The 21,085-nt window shown below is 28.7% G+C and overlaps 2 protein-coding genes across 2 annotated transcripts; one reads left to right on the top strand and one right to left on the bottom strand.

The window, feature by feature from the left end:
* Positions 1 to 236: 236 nt before the first annotated feature.
* On the top strand, positions 237 to 5,652 carry LOC109818135 (uncharacterized). Its single transcript, XM_020383540.3, has 5 exons — positions 237 to 1,485; positions 3,602 to 3,649; positions 3,867 to 3,929; positions 4,020 to 4,088; positions 4,276 to 5,652. The coding sequence occupies exons 1-5, from the start codon at positions 1,057 to 1,059 to the stop codon at positions 4,633 to 4,635; spliced, it is 969 nt and encodes a 322-aa protein (XP_020239129.2). The 5' UTR covers positions 237 to 1,056; the 3' UTR covers positions 4,636 to 5,652.
* A 9,977-nt stretch (positions 5,653 to 15,629) lies between these two features.
* LOC109818142 (ethylene-responsive transcription factor ERF084-like) lies at positions 15,630 to 17,800 on the bottom strand. Its single transcript, XM_020383547.3, has one exon. It carries the CDS (start codon positions 17,778 to 17,780, stop codon positions 17,166 to 17,168), a length of 615 nt encoding a protein of 204 aa, XP_020239136.1. The 5' UTR covers positions 17,781 to 17,800; the 3' UTR covers positions 15,630 to 17,165.
* Positions 17,801 to 21,085: the final 3,285 nt, after the last annotated feature.

Consider the following 21,085-nt stretch of genomic DNA (forward strand, 5'->3'; position numbering starts at 1 on the left):
ACATTAAATAAATTTATTTATTTTATTATTAATTAGTAAAAGAGATATCATGCGTCTTTATTATTTTAAAAAATAATAAAATAATTATTAATTAGATATTTTTATGAAATAAGAAAAAATGAAAATTATATAAAAAAAATAGTAAGAGAAATTAATATTGTGAGAAAATGATTTAAAAACAATTATAAAAGTAAATTTATCCAAAATATTTTATGGACGAAAATATAAGTAAATTTATATATAGTACCATAGATGGCATTGACATTTTTTTTTTAATTTGGATAACTTGTATAATAAAGTATTTTATTTTTATTAATGTTTATTATTAAAATAAAATTTTAATTTTAACAGAAAACAAAGGATCATTTTATTTATCTGAAAATAATTGTCAATTTTAGATGTTTACACAGACAGAAAATAAATAATAAATAAATGAGAGAACCTCAATATTAAAAATATAAAAAGAAAATCATAGTTAATACTACTTTAAAGAATTGAGATGATAAATATTTTAGGTTTTTTTTTCTTTTGCAACAATTACTTTAAAATTAAATAAAAATAATAAATATTTTGTGATAATTTTTTTTTATTTTGTAACAATTATTTTAAAATGAAAAATATAAGATTTTTCAATAATATAATAAAATATATATACTATTAATAAAGATAATTAATTCATTTGACACATTTTTTTCTCTAAACTTATTTCAAAAACTATAATCGAATTCTCTACTATTTTTAAAAAAATTATTTTATTATTATAATTATTTAAAAAAATTGAAAATACTCTTTCAGACATATTATCATAAAAGAGACAATTTTTATTTCTATATATTTTAAAAAATGATAAAAAAATAATTAAAAAAACTATTTGAGATAACTTACAAAGATAAAACAATCCAAAAAATAATTGTATACACAATAATTAAAAAAATGAATTTGATATATCAAGATAGATATAGATAATGTTTATTACGCTGGTAATACATAATTATTGTTTAGAAGTGAGGAATAGAGTTAGGAAAAGCACGTGAGAGAAAGGTGGGACCCGTAGGGATGACCTCCATAGGTTTGTCAATTGTCAACAATAGAAGGCATTCATTCATCGCACTATATAAACCCTTATTCCACACTTTTCAATTCCACATTCTCAGTTCAGTCACAGTGTGCCATAACAACATTTTTTCTCCGCACTTCCTTCACTCAGTCATGTCTATGTCCCGAGATAACTGGGTTACCAAGGCCATGGCCGACGACACCATTGTCGCTGAGGAGCTCCTCCGCTTCCGATACCAGAGGCCCTCCGTTCTCCGCCGCTGGGGCGGCCATCAGCGCCGCACCCAGAGGATACTGGTCGGCGTGGGCCGACCTTCCCGCGCCAGCCCCACCACGCCGCTCACTTGGACCTCCGCCACCTCTGTCGACGGCTACGAGGGCTCCACTCGCGCCACCGCACCGCCGCCACTCAATGCCTCACAATCTAAGGTTCGCTCCTTTTCCTTTCTTTTTCTTTTGTTTCTCTTTCTTCTGTTCGGTTATTTCTACTGTTATCGGCGTGCACATGCATGTGCACGTGCGTGTCTGTGTATTGCGTTATAGCGTGTCACACACACTCACACCACGAAATTTATCAAAATACAGTTTCAAAGGATTTAATTTCTTGGATCGGAAAAAAAATAAAACACGTAATGAATTTTTTTTTATATTTACAATTTTTCCCCACTGGAGAGATTGGATTTCCGATCTTCTAAGCAGATGGATTCTGCTGCCATTGGATTTTGCGTTTTTTCTTCGCTGCTTCTGTGGCTGGCTGAAATTACTGTGAAATATCTTCTTTTTTTTATTTTTTTTTATTTTTGGGTTTTATAAACTATTTAGTATTTTAGGTTATTAACTGATCTGAAAATGTTATTGTTATTGTTATAGTATTAAAATTCTTTTATTATTTTACTATTTTATTTCTTTGAAATTTTTTTCCTTATTTTATGTTTGAATATATATCATTTATCTTTAAGAAAGGAAAAGGAACACTATAAAAACAGTTTAAATTAATATACTTATTTGTTTGATGCATTTGTCTTAAATGTTTTTGCATTTAACACAATGAAAAAAACTGTGATCGAGGGCCATGGGTAATTTTGTAATATCATTCGTACATGGCAGATTTTTTTTTCTTCTTTTTTTAATTATATATATATATATATTTATTATTTTATGGTGTTGTGGGTGTTTGTGATGTAAGGTTCATGTAGAACATAATCTACTGTGATCTTCCTCACAATACCTCTTAGTGAGTGGGGGACATTCTTTTTTATTATTTTTTTATTCCATTTACTCATAATTTTCCAGAAACAACAGCAGATTTGAAAATAAATCTATCTATATCAAATTACTAAAGAGTCTGATGTGTTGGTTTGAATTAAATGAATAATTAATAGAAGCTAATTATTTAATTTATTGTAATTGTTATTTTCCAATAACGGTCTACCAACACTTAATGTAGATAAAAAAATAAATATACTCGGTTAATATTTTTTTATTAATTAAATGTTAATATTAATTAATTTTAATATTTTGGGTGTAATGAATGTTATTCTCAATAATATATTAAATATTCTTGGATTAATACGGTGCACACTGACATAATTGAAGTCCACGTAATTGTGGGCATGATTTTAAGGTGACCTTGTTATTCTAAAGGATAATATGGTCTTTTACGTCAGATAATAGTGGGGGTCCAAAAATGAGATTCTTTGATATATTTTGTGTTCAATTGATACAAAGATTTTTTTTATGAGTATGAAAAAAATAATTGATAGGAAGATGATGATACCAAAAGAAAAGAATGAAGTATCTTTACTTTTCTAGAGAGCAAAAAGGCTATAATAATATTTAAGAAAATTAGCATAAAATGTTATCTAATAATAAAATATAAAAAAAGCATAAAAAGACACGTAATTTTTTTTAACATTAATCATAATATGAAAATATTTTAATTATCACTAGAACTTAGTTGGTAGAATGAGCGAAGCATTTATTTTATGCATTTATTTTATATATGACGACATCTTGTGACTTATACAAGATTGGAAGGATTTACGTGATAGTACAGAACAGAGCTGAGTAGACTCAATACATTCATTGAGTACTGTGCTGAGCAAACACTTCTTTAATTAAACTTTATGAAATATGGCACAAAATCTAATCTTATTCGCAAGTAAGAAGAGAAAAACAGTGAATGTAACCAATTGTAAACTAAATAATCGCATCACCTCTTTACTTGCTCTTTTTATGTAAATATCATATAGTTCGATTAGTTAATTAGTTAAAGGAGGTGAAGATCTAATATTCAGTTAATTCTTAATACATAGTTAAATATTTATTCATTAAATAAGTTGAACCGCAATATACTTATAAGCAAACAATTTTTTGGTATTTGTATAGCATTTTTTTGTCACTCATTTTCATTTGTCATAGAATATTGTTCCTTAATTATCTAACAATGAGATGTGTCAACTTTGTTGTCACCGAAAGATGAGATTATCAAATATTCATGTTCTTTGATGAATGTCTAAGCTCTTCTATATTTGGTGTCCTGCAGGCTGCGGATCAAAGTGAAATTGTTGTCGCTAAAAAGACAAAGAAAAGGGTAAGTATCATAATTAGTTAATGGATTTTGTACAACACAAACCTTTGTTTCAGTTGTCTCTTAGAAGTGCAGTAAATAATGAAAATTATTTCATCATATTTATGGCTAAAAGATGAAATATTTTCTCCTTCTTTGTGTATGCAAGTTTATGAGGTTGTGTTGTATCTCCAATATGTACTAAATGTCTTAACTATTTTAACTTGAATCCTGTTTGCAGCATCTAACCGAGTTACAACGGGATGAGAAAATGAAGCAAATCGAAAGGAATAATTTGAAAGATGTACGACTTGTATTAATTTTTACTTTACATCTCTCCCTATGTATATAGACATCTTATTGTTTTGTCTTTGTTTTCAAAATTTTTAAACAGGAACTGGCAGCAATGAATCTTTCATTTGAGAGAGAAAGAGACTCGAGCAAAAGTATAAAGAAACTGAAGGTAACTTGTTCTTTTACCCTTCTTATAAGACCTGTTATTTTCGCATTTGACACAACTAAAATTAAGTAGTATCATCCTAGTCTTTTGCATTGTCTAATTCGAAACCTTTCTTTACTAAATGGAACTGATATAAACACAACTATGTGATGTATTAGAATCTAATTATGCCGTTGACCTCTCATAACAGATTCGATTGATGGCACGAGAGACTTCTAATTCAGAACAAGCTGTCCTCGACCCACCTCAGCCTGTGGAGGCTCACTGTGATCCTTCTAACTTAGCTTCAGCGCAAACAGTCCAAGACAGGATTCCTGAGAATGAATCACTTATTTGTGCAGCAAGTACAAGTACAAGTGCAGATGCAGCTGAAGGTGCAAGTGCAAGTGCAAGTGCAGATGCAGGTGCAGGCTCAAGTGCAGATGCTGGTGCAAGTGCAAGTGCTCCCTCGAGCCAAGAAGAGATTAAAGGCCAGAAACCATTCTTGTTGCCTGATCTAAATCTACTTCCAGATGAGTATAACACCGACTTTCTTGGATCAAGCTCGTAAAGAATATTCAGCACACTTATATTTAGATTGTGATCGTTGTTTGCCATGCGCAACATAATACATAACTTGTGTTAAATGTATTTGTTGGTGGCAAACCGATCACCTTCCCCCATAGTCAAAATTATTGGGAACTAATTTTTTAATTCATGATGATACTGAGGGTAGTTTAGAAATCCTTATACATCAGTCATAGTTCCATTTTTTTGTATACCTGTTTTTACATGGTCCAAATATTCTTCGGGGCAAACGTCTTTCCTTTTCCTCCTTCATTCTAGAAATATTTACTAATAGATGTAATTACATATTTACATGATAGACTGATAAGATTTGTGATTTATGAGTGGTCTCAAGTTCACTGTGGTTTGAAGGAGAAATACTTTGTTATGGATTTAAATCCTCTTTTGTTGGGTCAAATATTTGGTTTGACAACGTATTTGGACTCACATTGACAGACCTATTGGTCACAAGGAGAGTGGTAGCAAAGTTGGAGAATATTGGCCCAATCACACCCTTTTGAACTTTATATGAGCCATACCTTATGACTAACTAGCTGACATTATTGACAGTTTTCTCACAGAGCTTTTGAGCTCATGAGTGAGGCGTGGATGTACCTTATGAATTTTGCTACTATACTTGACAAATAAGCGTTGATACTTGCTACAGATCCGAAGATCCTTATCATTGTAAAACTAAACAAAAGATTTGAGGGGAGTCATAATAAGGACACTTTAAAAAAAGAAGACTAAATTGGTAAACAAAATAAAGGACTAAATTGATTGACTTGTTTTTAAACATTAAAAAGAGTAATGACATGTTGACACTTGTATAGTATATATACTTTATTGATATTCTTTTAATTACATTAATTATCTCTCTTTTAAATTTTTAGTAACATAGGTATCTGGGCACCGTTCTTCAACAAAAATAATATTTTACATATTTTAGTGATTAATAATGCGACTAACCCTTTTCGGGGGAATAAAATAGTCTCTTGCTCTCATTATATTTATTTATTTATGTCTATCTTCTCCTTTTTCTTTCAAATTTTCTCAAAGGAAAAATAAAATGAACTGTACAAAACAAATGTCAAAAATCAACATTATTGATTGAGTGTAGATACAATATCAGGGATTAATTCGTAACTATTTTGTTGGAACAAAATTTTAATAGTGAAGGAAATGTTTGATAATAATAAAAATTATAAGTTTGGGGAAGAAAAAGTTATATATATAATTGATCATCATTAATTATGGCTCGATATAAACTTTAGTACACCACTCCTACTTATATAGATGATTTTCCCTAAACTAATGATTAGGATTTTGTTGATGCAATTTTAATCTAATAAATACATGTCTATTTAAAATGTTTTTCATAGATGTAAATCTATTCACATATTCTAAAGAATTTTATATGTTACTCTAAAATTATCTTCTAATTATAATAAGATTCTTCCAAAATATATTCCTAGAATTTGACCTTAACATATTTCTAGAAGTTGAGATTTTATTATTTAAAAAAATAAGACCGAAAATCAGGTTCATATCTGAACATATCTCTCTAGGATTTTCCTTTCATGAAGAATTAATGACATATAAACACTATATATAAGTATTCATTTAAACAATTATTTTGACATTTCTTTTTATTTTTCTTATATATCCTATTACCTATCACATTATCAATGCTCTCTCTTATATTTCTCACTCTCAAGTGTAGATTTGCATTGAGTGTGTCAACAAATCTTTATTCTTTTACTTTTTCATCTCTATTAGGCGTTCAAAGCAAAATGAATTGAAGATTGGTTCTGATAATCCAAATCTAGTCATTCAAGATCTTAAATTTTTTTCTTTTTCTGGTGTAACAAAGGCCAAAGTCTAAAAGGAATTCATTTATAGAATAAAGATCTAGAGCTATCAATTATATAAGCAATAGAGGCACAAATAGGAACAGCAGAAAATTTGTGAAGACTCAAGTTGAGCTTGTGACCCAAGTTAGTCATAGCATTAGATACACAATTAGCTTCTCTCCAAATATGGTAGCATCTAATAATCTCCCAATCAGAGCTGAAAATTCTCACACAGGATAGACTGAAAGTGTTGAAGGATAACCCGAGTTCAGAAAGGTGATGTCACACTTGGAGTTTAATAATGATCCTGTAAAAGCCTTTACTCCACACAAATTTCAGAGCATGAAGAATGCCACCAGAGGTGTTATCCAATGTGAAACAACGTTCATGCACACTCTCACTCGAGGGTCGAGGGTAATAAGCAAATAATTTTTAGTTAGACTTTAAAAAATGGCTATATTTCTCCTTTGCCAGAGCGATTAGTAGTGATCTCAATAATAAACTCCATTCATCCTTGGTATATATATTTGCCAATCCCATTAGGGTTCAAGGTGCATGATTGGATTATTCATTCTCTTGGTCTTCAAAAATTAAGAAATTATAACTCAAAGTACTGCTGAAGCAAAATTTGTAGCAGCAAATGCCACCGTATAACAAGCAGTTTGGATAAAAAAAAAACTTGAAACAAAATTAATGAGCCAACATAGATTTATATATGTTGACAATCAAAGCTGCAATTGCAATTTCGAAGGATCTTGTTTTTCATAGCAAAACCAAACTTTTTAGGATAAAAAATTGCTTACATGAAGAGTAAAAAGAGCGATGATATTTGGACAGTTAAAATTTATCACAAATATTTAAATGATACTTCTTATATATTTCTCAATTTCTCTCTTTTTCAAGGTATCTAATATAGTGTCAAAGAATTTTTCAAAAAAAAGTAGAAATCAAGTGGGTTTATTGCGTGACCATTATTTTTTTGCTCGTCCCTGGAGTATTCAGGGCCGATAGCAGTAACTAATCTCCTTGCTAAGTTGGAGGCACTTTAAAGGGTGGGATAGTTGGCCCCAAGATTTAACGCGGCTGCATACACAAGACAGGATTCAAATCCCTGACCTTGCTTAAGGGTAGATCAACCCCTATCACTGAACCACTTGGGGTTCTATTGCGTGACCATCTGATTAAGTTGCTGAATGCTGATGTTTAACAAAGGTTTTATTCAAAGCTAAGCTGGATTTGAAGCGTTAAAATACAAACTGGGTTTGCAGTAACTAAGGTAGCAAGGACATCCGTTAGAAAACACTTTCTTTTACAAGAAATATTACATCCGGTTGAAGAAAAAAATATATCTCTTTTATGCACAATATGATAATACACACAAAAATACCATAAAATATCGTAATTCAACCTTTTATGTATATGTTCACGAGAATATTTATTATCTTAAAATCTATTATATATATGTTCTTAAAAATCTTTTCTTTTAAGTTTTGTATGTGAAGGAAATCTTTTTCTTACAAGTCTATGAGTTTAACTTGAAATTTTTTCTTTTACAAGTTTTATAGGAAACTTAGAAACTTTTCTCTTTCGTATGACTCTTTCTCTCATTTAAGATGACGACTTCTTCTATAAATCGAATAATTCTTTTTATATCAAAAACTTCTATTTATTAATTTAACATTCTAATCTTAAAAGGAAAACAAATTTTAAATTAAATATAATATTTTTAATTCTAAACAATATCATAAAGATAAATAATATATTTCTATATCTAAATAATATCTTAGAGATTTGAAATTGAAATTAAAAATTTGAATTGTTTTCGGACAGTAACATATAAAAGTGTTATAAATATTATACATATAAGTATAAATATATTTTACATATAACTATACATAATTTTAATATTAATTTTGAATGAGATTTAAGATATTTTTTTAAAGTAATATATTGACATATATATATATATATATATAATGTAAATAAAGTTTTTAGTAATAAATATTGAGTTATCATAAAAAGAAAATTAACATGGGATGTTATTAATAATAAAATATAAAAAGAGCATAAAAGATGTGTTAATTTTTTTTTTTTAACATTAATCACAATATGAAAACATTTTAATTCTCACTAGTACATATAGTTGGTAGAGTAAGATTTTAACAAATCTTTAAATATATGTATTAATTTTTTAAAAAATGTCTTATACTATTTATTATTATAACAAAATACGTCTTCTAAAATTGTCGTATTATCCATTACTTGTTGAACGAAACACAGTTTATTTATAAAAACCTTATGATTGGTACGTAAAAAGTGTATTTTTTTTATGTTGTCTTTTATATAAAAAAAATTGTATTTGTTGACACAAGTTTTAAAAATGATAAAAGTTTAATATCATTCCAATGCCTTATTCTTCAGGAAAAAAAGGAATAAGCTAAGCCTAATAACATCTACATGAATGTTATTGTATTTGACTATATCAATGATCCTCAAGAATTTCTTGAGGTGTCTCAACGGATCTTCAATAGGTTTGTCCTCAAAACTAGCCACTAATTTGGATCATAGATATAAGGGTTGGCTTGAGCTCAAAAGTATTAGTAGTCATTATTGGTCGACGAATGCTATCAGTTATCTCAATGCTTCGAAGGAACCATTCCTCTAAGGGACGTTCATCTGCCATGACTACTCCTTCCTCATATTCTTCTCCTCCCCCTTCTGCCAGTATGGTTGTGTTTCGTGTCTCCTTCCTTAACTTGCTAGCTGGTTTTTCAATTTCAAAGTCGTAATGCAAAACAGGTCTTTTTGATAGGTTGGCATACAATGCAAGGAAACAAGATTAGATAACAATAAAAACCAAAAGTAAAATTAAAATTAAAAATTAAAAACAACTTAAAACCCTTTTCAATTGATATTACTTGGAACTTAGTTCCCGATAATAGTGCTAGAAACTTGTTACATCTAAAATGCGTTTAAAGGCAAACATACCTTATCTGAGTGATAATAATGGACAAAGTCCAAATATCAAACCCAAAGGATTAGGTTCAAACAATTACCAACTTACTCTTGATTTGTAATAGTTTGAAGAAATAGAAATTTGATTGAGAGAGTATTAACTTATAAATTGAGAACATGATTAGAAATTGTTATTTAAATTCAGAGATAAAAATCCTAGAGTTGTGATTTATTATTCCTGATCTTCCCAAAGATAAATTTCATAAATTAATAAGTAATGTCACCTATTTTACTTATGAAATTACTAATAGTCTTTGTCTTAAGAAAAACTCAAATTAATCATAAGAGTTTTATTCTATAAAACAAAGAATATGCGTACAAAATTGAATTAAATAATTAATTCAATTAGTAATTAAGAAAACAAATTGATCATACCATTTTTCAATATTTCAAATATTTTAAGGTTCTGTTAATTAAAAGAGTTTGATCATGAAACTTTTAATTAATTGAAATAAGAATTGAAAATATTAAAATAATATGACAATTAACAAGAAGAAATTCATGAATTCATTATTAGGATTCTCAATGAACAATTACATCACAATCTTAGAATGAGAAAACTAGCCACACATGTTGTTAGAACCCATTAAACGAGGAAAAAAAATTAACTATGATAGCAGTAATCCTTCTCTGAAGGTTTAACATTTAGCCTTCTATAGACTCTCAATAATGAATAAATAAGAGAAGAAATTATAAGAAAATCTATAACTAAGAATATGAGAAAACTAGATAAAAATTGTATGATCCCTATGTATTATGGACATGCTTAGCACTCTGAAGGACGTGCTTGACATTTTGAAGGAAGCACGACCATGCATATTGGTAAGCACGGTTGTGCTTCATAGCATGGTCGTGCATAATGGTATATATGTTTCATTTGAAGCATGACCATACATAAATTAAACACGGTCGTGGATGTCTTCAACCTTCAAATTAAATTGCTTTGTTTGATCTCTTAATTACATTGATTTCATTCTTTTTGTATTTTCCCTGTTTGTTGCATACTTGATGAAAAAAGTGAAATATTGTCAAAAGTTTATTATTAAATTAAGGCAAAAAAAAACAATAATCATTAAGTTATTATGCAACATTTTGACAATTTAACATTCAACAACATGCATTATACATCTTATCAACACAACATCGAAAGAAATTAACTTAGGAGCTATGAGTCTCAAAGAAACCATTGCTCCAAGCTCTATTGGGTGCACTCTAATCAGTGAGCTAAATTCGTTCCAAGAACTCAACAACTCACTTTGAGCGAGCTTATTAGACAAAGACTACACTTGGGAGATGTTATTAGCTTGCTTAAGTAACTCATTCTAAGCAAGTGAATTTTTCTTAAAGTGGCCAAATGAACACTCCAAACTAGTTAAGTCAAAGTCCACCTCTGAAATGATCATACCAAATAGGCTATCCAAGTGAGCATATATATATGCAATAGATACAACATATTTTAAGAACATATTCATCAACTTATCTAAAAAATCTCAATCATTAATCCATGCCAACTTCACATGTAACCTTCAAATAAAAATATATACATCATAAACAACTCACATTCATGAAAATAAACAACATGCATCAATAGGAAGATCCAACATCATCCACTCTTCTTCAAGATATTCAAAACAACCAAAAACTTAAAAACAGAAAGGTTTTCCACTTCTCAATTCAACACCAAGGCCATCAATGGTCAAATCAACATAGTAGTCAACACATATAACACAACAAAGATTAATCTATAAATTTCTCTTACTTCAAATCTTCCAAAAATAAGGAAGAACGTGAAGAATGAGACTTTCTAAGCTCTCGTCGTATGACAACCTCAACCTCCATTCTTAATTGTTGAACCTCAATTGTTGAACCTCAACTCAACTATTGCAATCGCTATTCTAGAAAAGGATTAAAGCACTTTTAAAAAGTCAAAAAGAAGAAGGGTCTCCTTCGACTCGAGAGTCTATCTCTCTAAAGTTTATCTCTAGAAAGTATGCGAAATGAACTTATGAAATTTAAACTTTTAGAAAATCTTATATATCTATCCTTAAACATTGTAAACTTTGATCTCAACATAAAACAATTTTAAACAAGTAAACTCTTAAAACTTTCTAAATCTCTAGAATTTTAAAACATTAAAACAATATAAATTATAATTTATTTAAATAATAAAATAAATAACAATCCACGACATAAATTTCTTTTAACTCTTTAATTTGAAGTTAAGTGAGATATGCAATCAATCTTGTAAAAAAAGTTAAAAACATATCTAGCATGAAATCAAATTTTATATTAAAAAAACGATATCATTTTATATATGAAACAATTTTTTTTTTGTTAGAATAACATCATTTTATAACATATTGCACCCATATTATTGGTACCATTTAGAAATAAATATTGGACTTGTGCTTTTGGAATAGAATAAATAAATCTGAATTGATTCATGTTTAAAGGATTGTTTAGTATGGTGCAAGGAAAAAAAGAGATGAGAAAAAAAGATTGAAATTGAAATTAATGAGAAAATAAAACTGAAAAAATGAATTTTTATTTCAGAAACAAACTTTTCTCCATTTTTTTTTCTCTAATTAAATTAAAAAATATCATTATTCTATTTTGTTTCTTCCCACTTAAATATATTATGAATTATGTAATAAAGTGCAAAATATATATATATATATATATATATATATATATATATATATATTGTAGTTTTAATTTATTATTTGATGTGCAAGCCAATCAGTCAATCAAAGGTGCTACAGATATCAAATTCCCAGTGGGTACTGCTGAGGCCTGTTAGAAGAGGAAGATTTTATTTGGATTACGATCCTTTAAAGAGTTCTGTAGAGATCTCATCCGTTAAATTTATTTTATTATATGATAAATTGATATTTAAAATTGGATTTATTAATTTCAAGGGCTAGATATAGAATTGCATACCATGCAGTTTTATTTGAAACTGTAGAGAATCTAAGTCCGATTTTGGTCTATGGACTATGGCTAGCTAGAGATAGAGAACCAAGACTTCTTCATTTATTAGTATCATAACATATGAACATGTTACATGATGTTGTCAAAGATTTGTGTATTCAGACACGCCTTCCTATCTTTATCTCTTTTTCAGCGAGCTGATACGTCCATGTTTAATTTGGACAAAATTAAACAAAAAACAGAGAAAATACTTTTACAAAATGCTAGATAATATATTGCTGGTTTAATTGTAAGAAACTCTGAAGGAACTTATTCAATTTCTTTGTGTGCATGAAAAAGTCATTAATTTTTTATTTTTTTTTGTAATCTTATAGACAACTTATAATAAAATTATTTCCTGAATTAACGCACTGCATTTTACGGAACACTGTCTTTTCCTTACTGTAATTTCGAGAGGGAACATTATATGATAATGATAAATATCGATATAGTTTTTATTTAATTTAAGCAATTATCAATATATTTCATATCTTTAAATTTTATTTTTATCACAAAATATTTAGTCAGAAATTTATTTTATTTTAAAATTTAATTATTTAAATATTATATATTTTTAATGTTCTTCTCTGTTAAGCTATAATATTAGGAGAAAATTAATATTTTTGAAATTATATATAAATCTCGAAAGAGGTCCATGATTTTAAACTATATGTAAGATCACTCTAAGTTAATGAAATTTGCTTAGAGCGACCAAATCTCATCCTAAAGTGAATTAAGTCTGAAACCAACTCATGAAAGTGATTTTTGTTTGTTTAAAGTGAGTTGGTTACTCGCTCAAAGTGCATGAAATTCAGTCAGAGTTACCACATGAAAGCTTTGAGTGAGTGAAGTCAAAAAATATTTCTACAAGATCACATCAACTTGCTCATAGCGAACGAAATTCGCTCAAAACTACTACAAAAATGCTTTGAGCGAGAAAGAATAAAGAGTCTCATTAGAGCATGCATAAAGTCGCTCAAAACAAGCCACATGGGCGCTTCAAGTGAGCACACCTCACCTAAAAACCCATTAAAGAATATAATAAAAATAGAGTCTCTAGGAGGTCTTTCTCTCGATCAATCAATATTTTTTTGAGCATAATTTAAAGAGATTAAAGAGAGTTCTTGTGAGAGCATTATTGTAATTTGGTCGATCGAATATCCTTCTTCTCTTGCGTAATAAGTGTTACTGTTGTACTCATGTAATCTTCTTTGTTCTCATTTAATACATTGTTTTTATTCAGTTAATCATTTTTTACTTTATACTTAATGTTTGTTTTGGTCAGTGTATGTTTTCATAATTTTAAGTGAGGTTGAAAAATCCTTTTAGAATTACGATCTAGGTAAAACGCCGATAACACTTATTTTTTAGGAATATGAATAAGTATTATTAGTCAATTTTTAGGACTTTGACCTTAACATATTGCTTAACAAAAATTATCAAGAAAATAGGATTTTCCTTAAACAACCTATAGTAACTCGCCTAAGAAACTATAGTTTAAATATATTTTAGGAATATTGAATTAGCTATATAATTTCTAATATTGAATGAAAATTAGAGTAGATTATAAGGGAAAGATTAGTGAAATCAATCTTTAACTGTTCATATTATTATCTAAATTCAAACTCTTCATTACTTTATTACATGTTTTTTAATTCCTTAATTTTGTAAATTTCTTATATTTGATCATGTTAAATAATTTTAAAATTCTTTAATTCATCTGTCCTAGTACTATAATTAAATTAAATAATTATAACTTAAGTCTTTATGAATTTGATAATTTGAACTTCTATCCAATTTACTTATGATAATTGATATACTTAATCAAATTCGTAATAGAATAGAAGGTAAAATGGTAACTTTCATACTTAAATTCTTTAATTAATAATTAAGGCTCAATTTCTAGTTCTATTTACAAAATCATAGTAGGATGTATTATTTTATTTTTATAAAAGTCGAATCCATATGAAAAAATTATACTTTCTTATTATATATATAAAAAATTACTTGTCGCTTATAAAAAATGTATTTAGTTTTTATTTATTTATTTTTATTATCATTTTGTTATTTACTTTTGTTTATTTTCCATTTTTCTTCTAACCTAATTTACCTGGATGTTCATATTTCGAGAATTACTATAGTATGCTGAGAATTCTTTAGACCAAAATTTAAATAAGTTTAAATCAGTTTGGACAATGTCAGAACGCGTAAATGCATGGATTCGTTAGAAAGTTACCAAAAAATGGATTTCCTTCGAAGAAGGAAGGAAAATGTGATATGTTTCAATTTTTATGTTGTCATCGGTATGAATGTGAGAGTTAAATTGAAAAAAAAAAAAGTTTAAAAACTTTTTAATTTCTCAATTTCACTTGTTTTATATTTTATTTCCTATAATTTAAAGAAATAAATCCTGAAAGCCGGATCGACCGGTTCCTACAGCGTCGAACCATTCCACCCATCATTTTTAGATTTTTTTAAAAGTTTTTATTTATATATTTTTAATTTTTTTTTATCTTTATAATTTATGATCATTACAACAAAATTTATTATTAGCAATAATTATTTAACAATAATAAATTAATTGCCTTTATTTTATTATTTAATAAAAATATTAATAACTAATATATAATGACTATTAAAAATATATTTGTATCACACTAAAATTTACTATTAACGATAATTATTTATTGTGAAAAACTTAAGTCTCATATCGACTAGAAATAAGATAATTAAAAAGTATATAAATGGATGTTAACTCTCAGTTTGTTTTATAGGGTTGAATTAGATCTATAATTTATTATTCTAAGTTGGTATCAGATTACTCACCATTACTAAATTCAATAGTCCCTAAAGTTGAGGGGATGTATTGAGAAAAATTTAAATTCCACATCACCTATTGATAAAATAATTAATTAGGAAATAAGACAATTATAAAAATAAGAAAATTAAAGAATAGAAGACAACCATCATCTTCAAGTCCTACATCGACTAGAGATAAGATAATTAAAGAATATTTGTACTCATCTTACAAGTCTCACATCGACTAGAAAGTAAAAAATGCATAAAAAAATTATACACTTTTTTTTGACTATTATAAAAATTTTGATAAAAAAAATATTTTTGTGTAAGATTGAGATTCCTTTTTAATATATAACATTTTATTCAATTTCTCAAAACTATAAAATTAGAGGACTTATATTAAATAAGAAATAAAACGAAGTTTATAATATATTTCAGTTAATAATACAGAGAATTTGTTATAAAAAAAAACGTGTTATAATATATCTATTTCTTAAAAAAAATTCTAAAATAAAAGTATTTTAGTAAAAGCATTTATTGATAATTTAAAAATGTATGGAATAATTTTATTCTGATCAAAAGCATAAAAAGAGAAGCAAAAAATTACTTATATTAGGAAGCAACTAAATTGGAGCTGCGAGTTTTAAATTACTTTTTTTTTTCTTTTTAAATTATCAGGTTTTAAGCCCAAACAAACTTAAGGCTAAAATGTGTTGTTAATATTTTTTCTAAAAAATATTTACAAATTAATACACATACATTTTATTATTCACCTTTCCAATAAGATAAAATGGGAAAGATCGAAAACTTTGATATTTAATTTAATTTTCTTTTCTATAAAACAACCTACAAAATAATCTAACTCTCCATCCATTTGTTTCTTTCCACTTTCTTGAGTCATGCATACCATTAAATTCTTTGAAAGAGAAGAAAGAAGAGTTGATTACACTCGCAACAAAACTTTGACCGGTTGAAATATTTTTTAATAATATATAAAATGAATATACTTATTAAATAAAAAATAAAAGTCACACAATGTTATAATCTCATTATATTTTGATAAATAATAAAAATATATTAGGAAAGTGTTAAATTTTAGAATTATAAGAGCATCTCCAATGGAGGGTGCTCCAGTATCACATTATTGTCAAATTAATTCTGATCCACTTTATGAATTGCTTAAATTTTAGCAGAATTGCTTCTATAAGCAATTCTGCTAAAATTTAAGCAACATATAAAGTGGACCGAGTTAATTTATCAGTAGTGTGACACAGAAAATTACTTATAAACAACTCTCGTTACATATGCTCTAATTACTAACGTACTCTCTTTCCCAAAATATATTAAGTTAAATTTATTATATACTTTTGGAAAAGACTCGGCTGTAGTGCTGTACTGTTGCATTGTGATAGAGTGGCCTGTCACAATATTTTTTTAATCTCTAATTCTCTCTATCTCTCCCATTTTTTTATATCTGACCTAAGGAAGTTTCTCTTCTCTCCAACCGCAACTGCAAGACCACAGGAATAGAACTCTCAGTTAACTTCTACACTTCTTGATGCCACAAAATACCTCTGCCACGCCTTTACATCATTTCACATCTACACTACATATACGAAAAAAAAACTTAAAATAACTAATAATACGTAATACTAGGCAAACAAAGACACCATCTGCTCGTGTTTCCAACCATTAATACCGAGTCCCTTAGGCCTTAATTTCAAGCATACTGCATAGTTCATTCAAGACAAAGCCCTTAACTCACTCATTCAAGTACATATATAATTCTTCCAGGTTTAGTGAAAACATTGATGCACCACCAAAGCCCACTAAAACAAAAAGAAAGCACTAGCTTCAGGTGAGAAGTAACATGTTTACATATATTACACTATATAACCTAAACCACCATTCTAGCACTCGTAACGCCAAAGTTAACATTCACACCAAGCTTCAAATCAACCTCCACACTCCCATTCTCAACAACACCATTGTTGTTATTATCTCTTTGAAGCTGAGGCACCACACTGAACAATTGTTCCACAGAGGAACACTTCCTCGCGTTACTGCGACCACTTTTCGCCTTCACGGAACCACCACTAACCCCTTCCGAAGCCAATAGCGGCAACACCGACGGAATCTTGAAGTTCGTACGCGCCTTCGCGCCTCTCAGTCGCCGCGCCGCCGCGTCGTACGCACGCGCCGCCTCCTCCGCCGTGTCGAACGTCCCCAGCCAGTGCCGGCACCGCCCGATACGGTCGCGGATCTCCGCCGACCACCGCCCCCACGGCCTCTTCCTCACTCCTCGGTAGCTCTTGCTCGCCGGCGCGCCGCCGCTCTTCTTCGGCTCCGGCGTTGTTGCGCGGTGCGGGGGACCGAAGAGGACGCGTTCTCCCACCACCGCGGCGATTCCTTCGAGCGACTCCGACGACGCCGTTTCGGGCTTGGGAAGAGAAAAGTTAGTGGTGGCGGTGGCGGTGGTTGCGACCGCGTGTAAGAAGACTTCGCCGTTCATCGTTACGGGAAGGTTTAAGTCGTGTCAACCGTGGCAGTGGCGGAAGCAATGTGAAGGTATTTATAATACGGTTTGAGTCGAAGGAAATTGGTTTGAAATAAAAATATTATTTAGAAAAAAGAAATAATAGTAAATTTGATTAGGGAAATGTAGATGAAGATATTGATGTAAAATATGATAAGACTGTAATCCCTCGTATCTACATGTTTGTCTTTCCTAGGCTGCTTCTAGCCTGTGCCCTGTAGGAATACACACAACTTTGAACTTTCACTACCTAATGTAGCCCGGGCCCCTCCACTCTATATATCAGTAATAAACTTCATTTATACTACATGTTTTTAAAAAATATTTTTGTGTCATGTTTGTTTGTTTTGTTTTTTACTCTTTGAAGTCTTAGAGAAATTAAAAATGTAAAATATGACTAAGAGAGATGTAACCAAAAGCACATAAATATTGCATCATAAAAAATCTTGAAAGAAGGAATACAAGTCAAATTTTATTTGAGTATTTGTATAATATGAAAAATGTAATTTAACTTAAAGTATATCTAACGGGGTTGCTTATAAGCAATTCTATATGTGTCATATTATTGTTATATTAGTTCTTGTTTACTTTTTAGGTTGTTTAAATTTTAGCAAAGTTATTTATAAAAGTAATTTTACTAAAATTTAAACAACTCATAAAATAGATCAGAACTAATATAATAATGATGTGACACAGAAAATTGTTTATAAACAACTCTATTAGAGATATTTTTAGGCTCACTTTCTAGTTTCTAGTACACCATGTGGGATTGGGCTATGTTTGCGTTAAGTTAGAGGAGATAAAGAAATGGAAAAAAAGCACAAGTCAGAGGCTATATAATGATATATTTGATTTCACATTAATTAAAAAATTAACTAATTACTTTTAGTGAATTTTTTTAACTACATTTTTTTTAGTGTAAAACTCAAATTTAATATATATATTTTTAAAGAGATTCATTTCAATATTATTTAAATTAATGGCTTAATTATTAGTGTACAAATTCCAATTTTCTATGTAATTAAAGCGACGAGCAATGATTTATTATTGTAATGTAAATATATGTTTGGAGATAGTTATGAACTAAAAGACTAACATACACCGAGTTTATGTTTATTTTTTATTCCAAACACCTCCAATGGATCAGTGTCCAAAGCTAAAATTTTGTCTGGAATAAACAAACATATAGTTTAATGAGTTAGTTCGTGACAAACGTATGTTAATTATTATTTTACATTCCAAACCAAAAATCAATCTTTACAACGAAATGAGATGAGGAATGGAAATCATTGATCAGCAGGATGAGAAAGTTATGTTATATATATCTGAAATTAGTAACTACATGTTGGAACATGGATCTCCTTTTAAAAACAAAACTACATACAGTTTACTTTATATCATATAATTCAAAATTATTTAAGAGATCCTGATCCTCAGAAGTCACAATACAAAGCATGATTTGTATTAGTGAATTTACGATGATATTGGAAGAGAGAGAGAAAAAGGAATTATGCAGAATAATACATTATAATCTGATCCGATGAGATGAGAAGAGCGTCAGGGTTTACGTCAAGGAAAAGATTGTTTGACTGCCATTGCAAAACACATGATTAACTGTGCAAATCCTTTTCTTTTTTACTATCAGCAGATAGATACACGCAAGTAACCAGAGGGGAAAACCACCTGAAGAATATATCCACTACCATTACCATTACTAATATGTGCTAGCTTGCTATTATAAGTTCAAACTTTCCATAATTAATTACACCTGCCCTCGTATTAATTAATTCAAAGTTTTTCTATCGGGTACGACTTTCAATTGTGCTTTCTAGTAAAGCTATAAGATTGTGTAGATTGAAAATAAAATATTATGATTATTGTTATAGATAGTAATTATGATCATCGCTTTATTTAAACCAAAAAATAATGCATGCACGACGCAAAATGCTCGATGCGATTGCATAGTGATTTATGCATGATGTCAGGAGGGGTGTCTTTCAAAGGTCACAAAGCAATTATGCAAAGGTGATGGAATAGATAGGGCAGAAGCAGATGCATTGCTAACAATTAATGCAGAGAGATTTGATTTCGACTTTCCCCTTCACATTACCTTTCATCACCAAAGATTGCAAAATTTGCCCAGTATTTTCTTTATATCACGTTTGTAAAACTTTGTTAGGACTTAATTAGACGTAATAATTAATCATATTAATTAATAGAGATAGCAATAGCCCCGTGGGACGGGTAGCGGATAATAAGGCATCGTATTCGGCCCATTAATTAAAAATCCGCTCAGTAATTATTTCATATATATATATATATATAATAAATATTTAAGGATATTTATAGATATTTGTAAATTTTTTAAAAATTAAAAGATATTATAAATAATTTTAAATTTATATTTAATATTAAGTATATTAAATTTTAAAGGTAAATAATTAATATTAATTTTTAAACTTATAATTAATAATTTTTTTAAATATTAAAATAATATAAAAATATTAGATAAAAATATAAATATTTAAATAATATTATTTAACAAGTACTAGCGAGTATGAAACTAGCAAAGATGTCTCCATCTTATTTATAAACAAATAAAAAAATATTTATATTTTATTATTTATATATATATATTCATTTAGAGTACTTGTTTATTATTTGACTACCTGTTTATTATTTATGATGAATTTTTACATATATACATGAGTATGAATAATTTTATCATCCATAATAATTAATAATAAAATTAATATTATTATAATCAAAAGGGTACGTTAAGTTATACTTATACAGATTTAGTTTTCTTAAATTTTATACAAAATTGTATTTCGATTATTTTTCTGCATTTTAAACATAAATAGTTTTAACATAAAACGCGCTTCCTTGAATTTATGAGATGCATCATGCATGTAATGTAATTATATGAATAAGATGATCTATGTATAAAAATATATTTTCTGAAGAATAAAAGAGAGAGAGGACTATACAAAGCGTGCCGAACTTTGCTTTTATAACCAGTTTGTTATTTAGATAGTTGGTCTTAGTCTTTTAATTTTACACATGCATGTTATAATTTTGTCACATCTAATATGTAATGAGATGTGAGAATTTACGGTGCATGGAAAACTTCCCCTTAATTTGTGATGAGATGTGAGTAATATGTATAAAACTTGTGTTATGTGAGATTTACTAGTCACCTTTTTTTAAGTGTTGGTAATAAAGTGTTGAATTTATTAGTTACTACTTGTTATGCTTAGGGGATAGAAATGGGTGTTTTT

This window comes from Cajanus cajan, chromosome 5 (assembly GCF_000230855.2).
Source record: "Cajanus cajan strain Asha chromosome 5, NIPB_CcT2T_4, whole genome shotgun sequence".
In the NCBI taxonomy this organism is placed as follows: Eukaryota; Viridiplantae; Streptophyta; class Magnoliopsida; order Fabales; family Fabaceae; genus Cajanus; species Cajanus cajan.

Bases quoted from the DNA above. Each gene is read 5' to 3' on its own strand.
- LOC109818135 (XM_020383540.3), top strand. From the start codon at position 1,057: ATGACCTCCATAGGTTTGTCAATTGTCAACAATAGAAGGCATTCATTC. The intron at 3,650-3,866 runs GTAAGTATCATA...TCCTGTTTGCAG, and splicing joins CTAAAAAGACAAAGAAAAGG to CATCTAACCGAGTTACAACG. The intron at 4,089-4,275 runs GTAACTTGTTCT...CTCTCATAACAG, and splicing joins AAAGTATAAAGAAACTGAAG to ATTCGATTGATGGCACGAGA.
- LOC109818142 (XM_020383547.3), bottom strand. From the start codon at position 17,780: ATGAACGGCGAAGTCTTCTTACACGCGGTCGCAACCACCGCCACCGCC.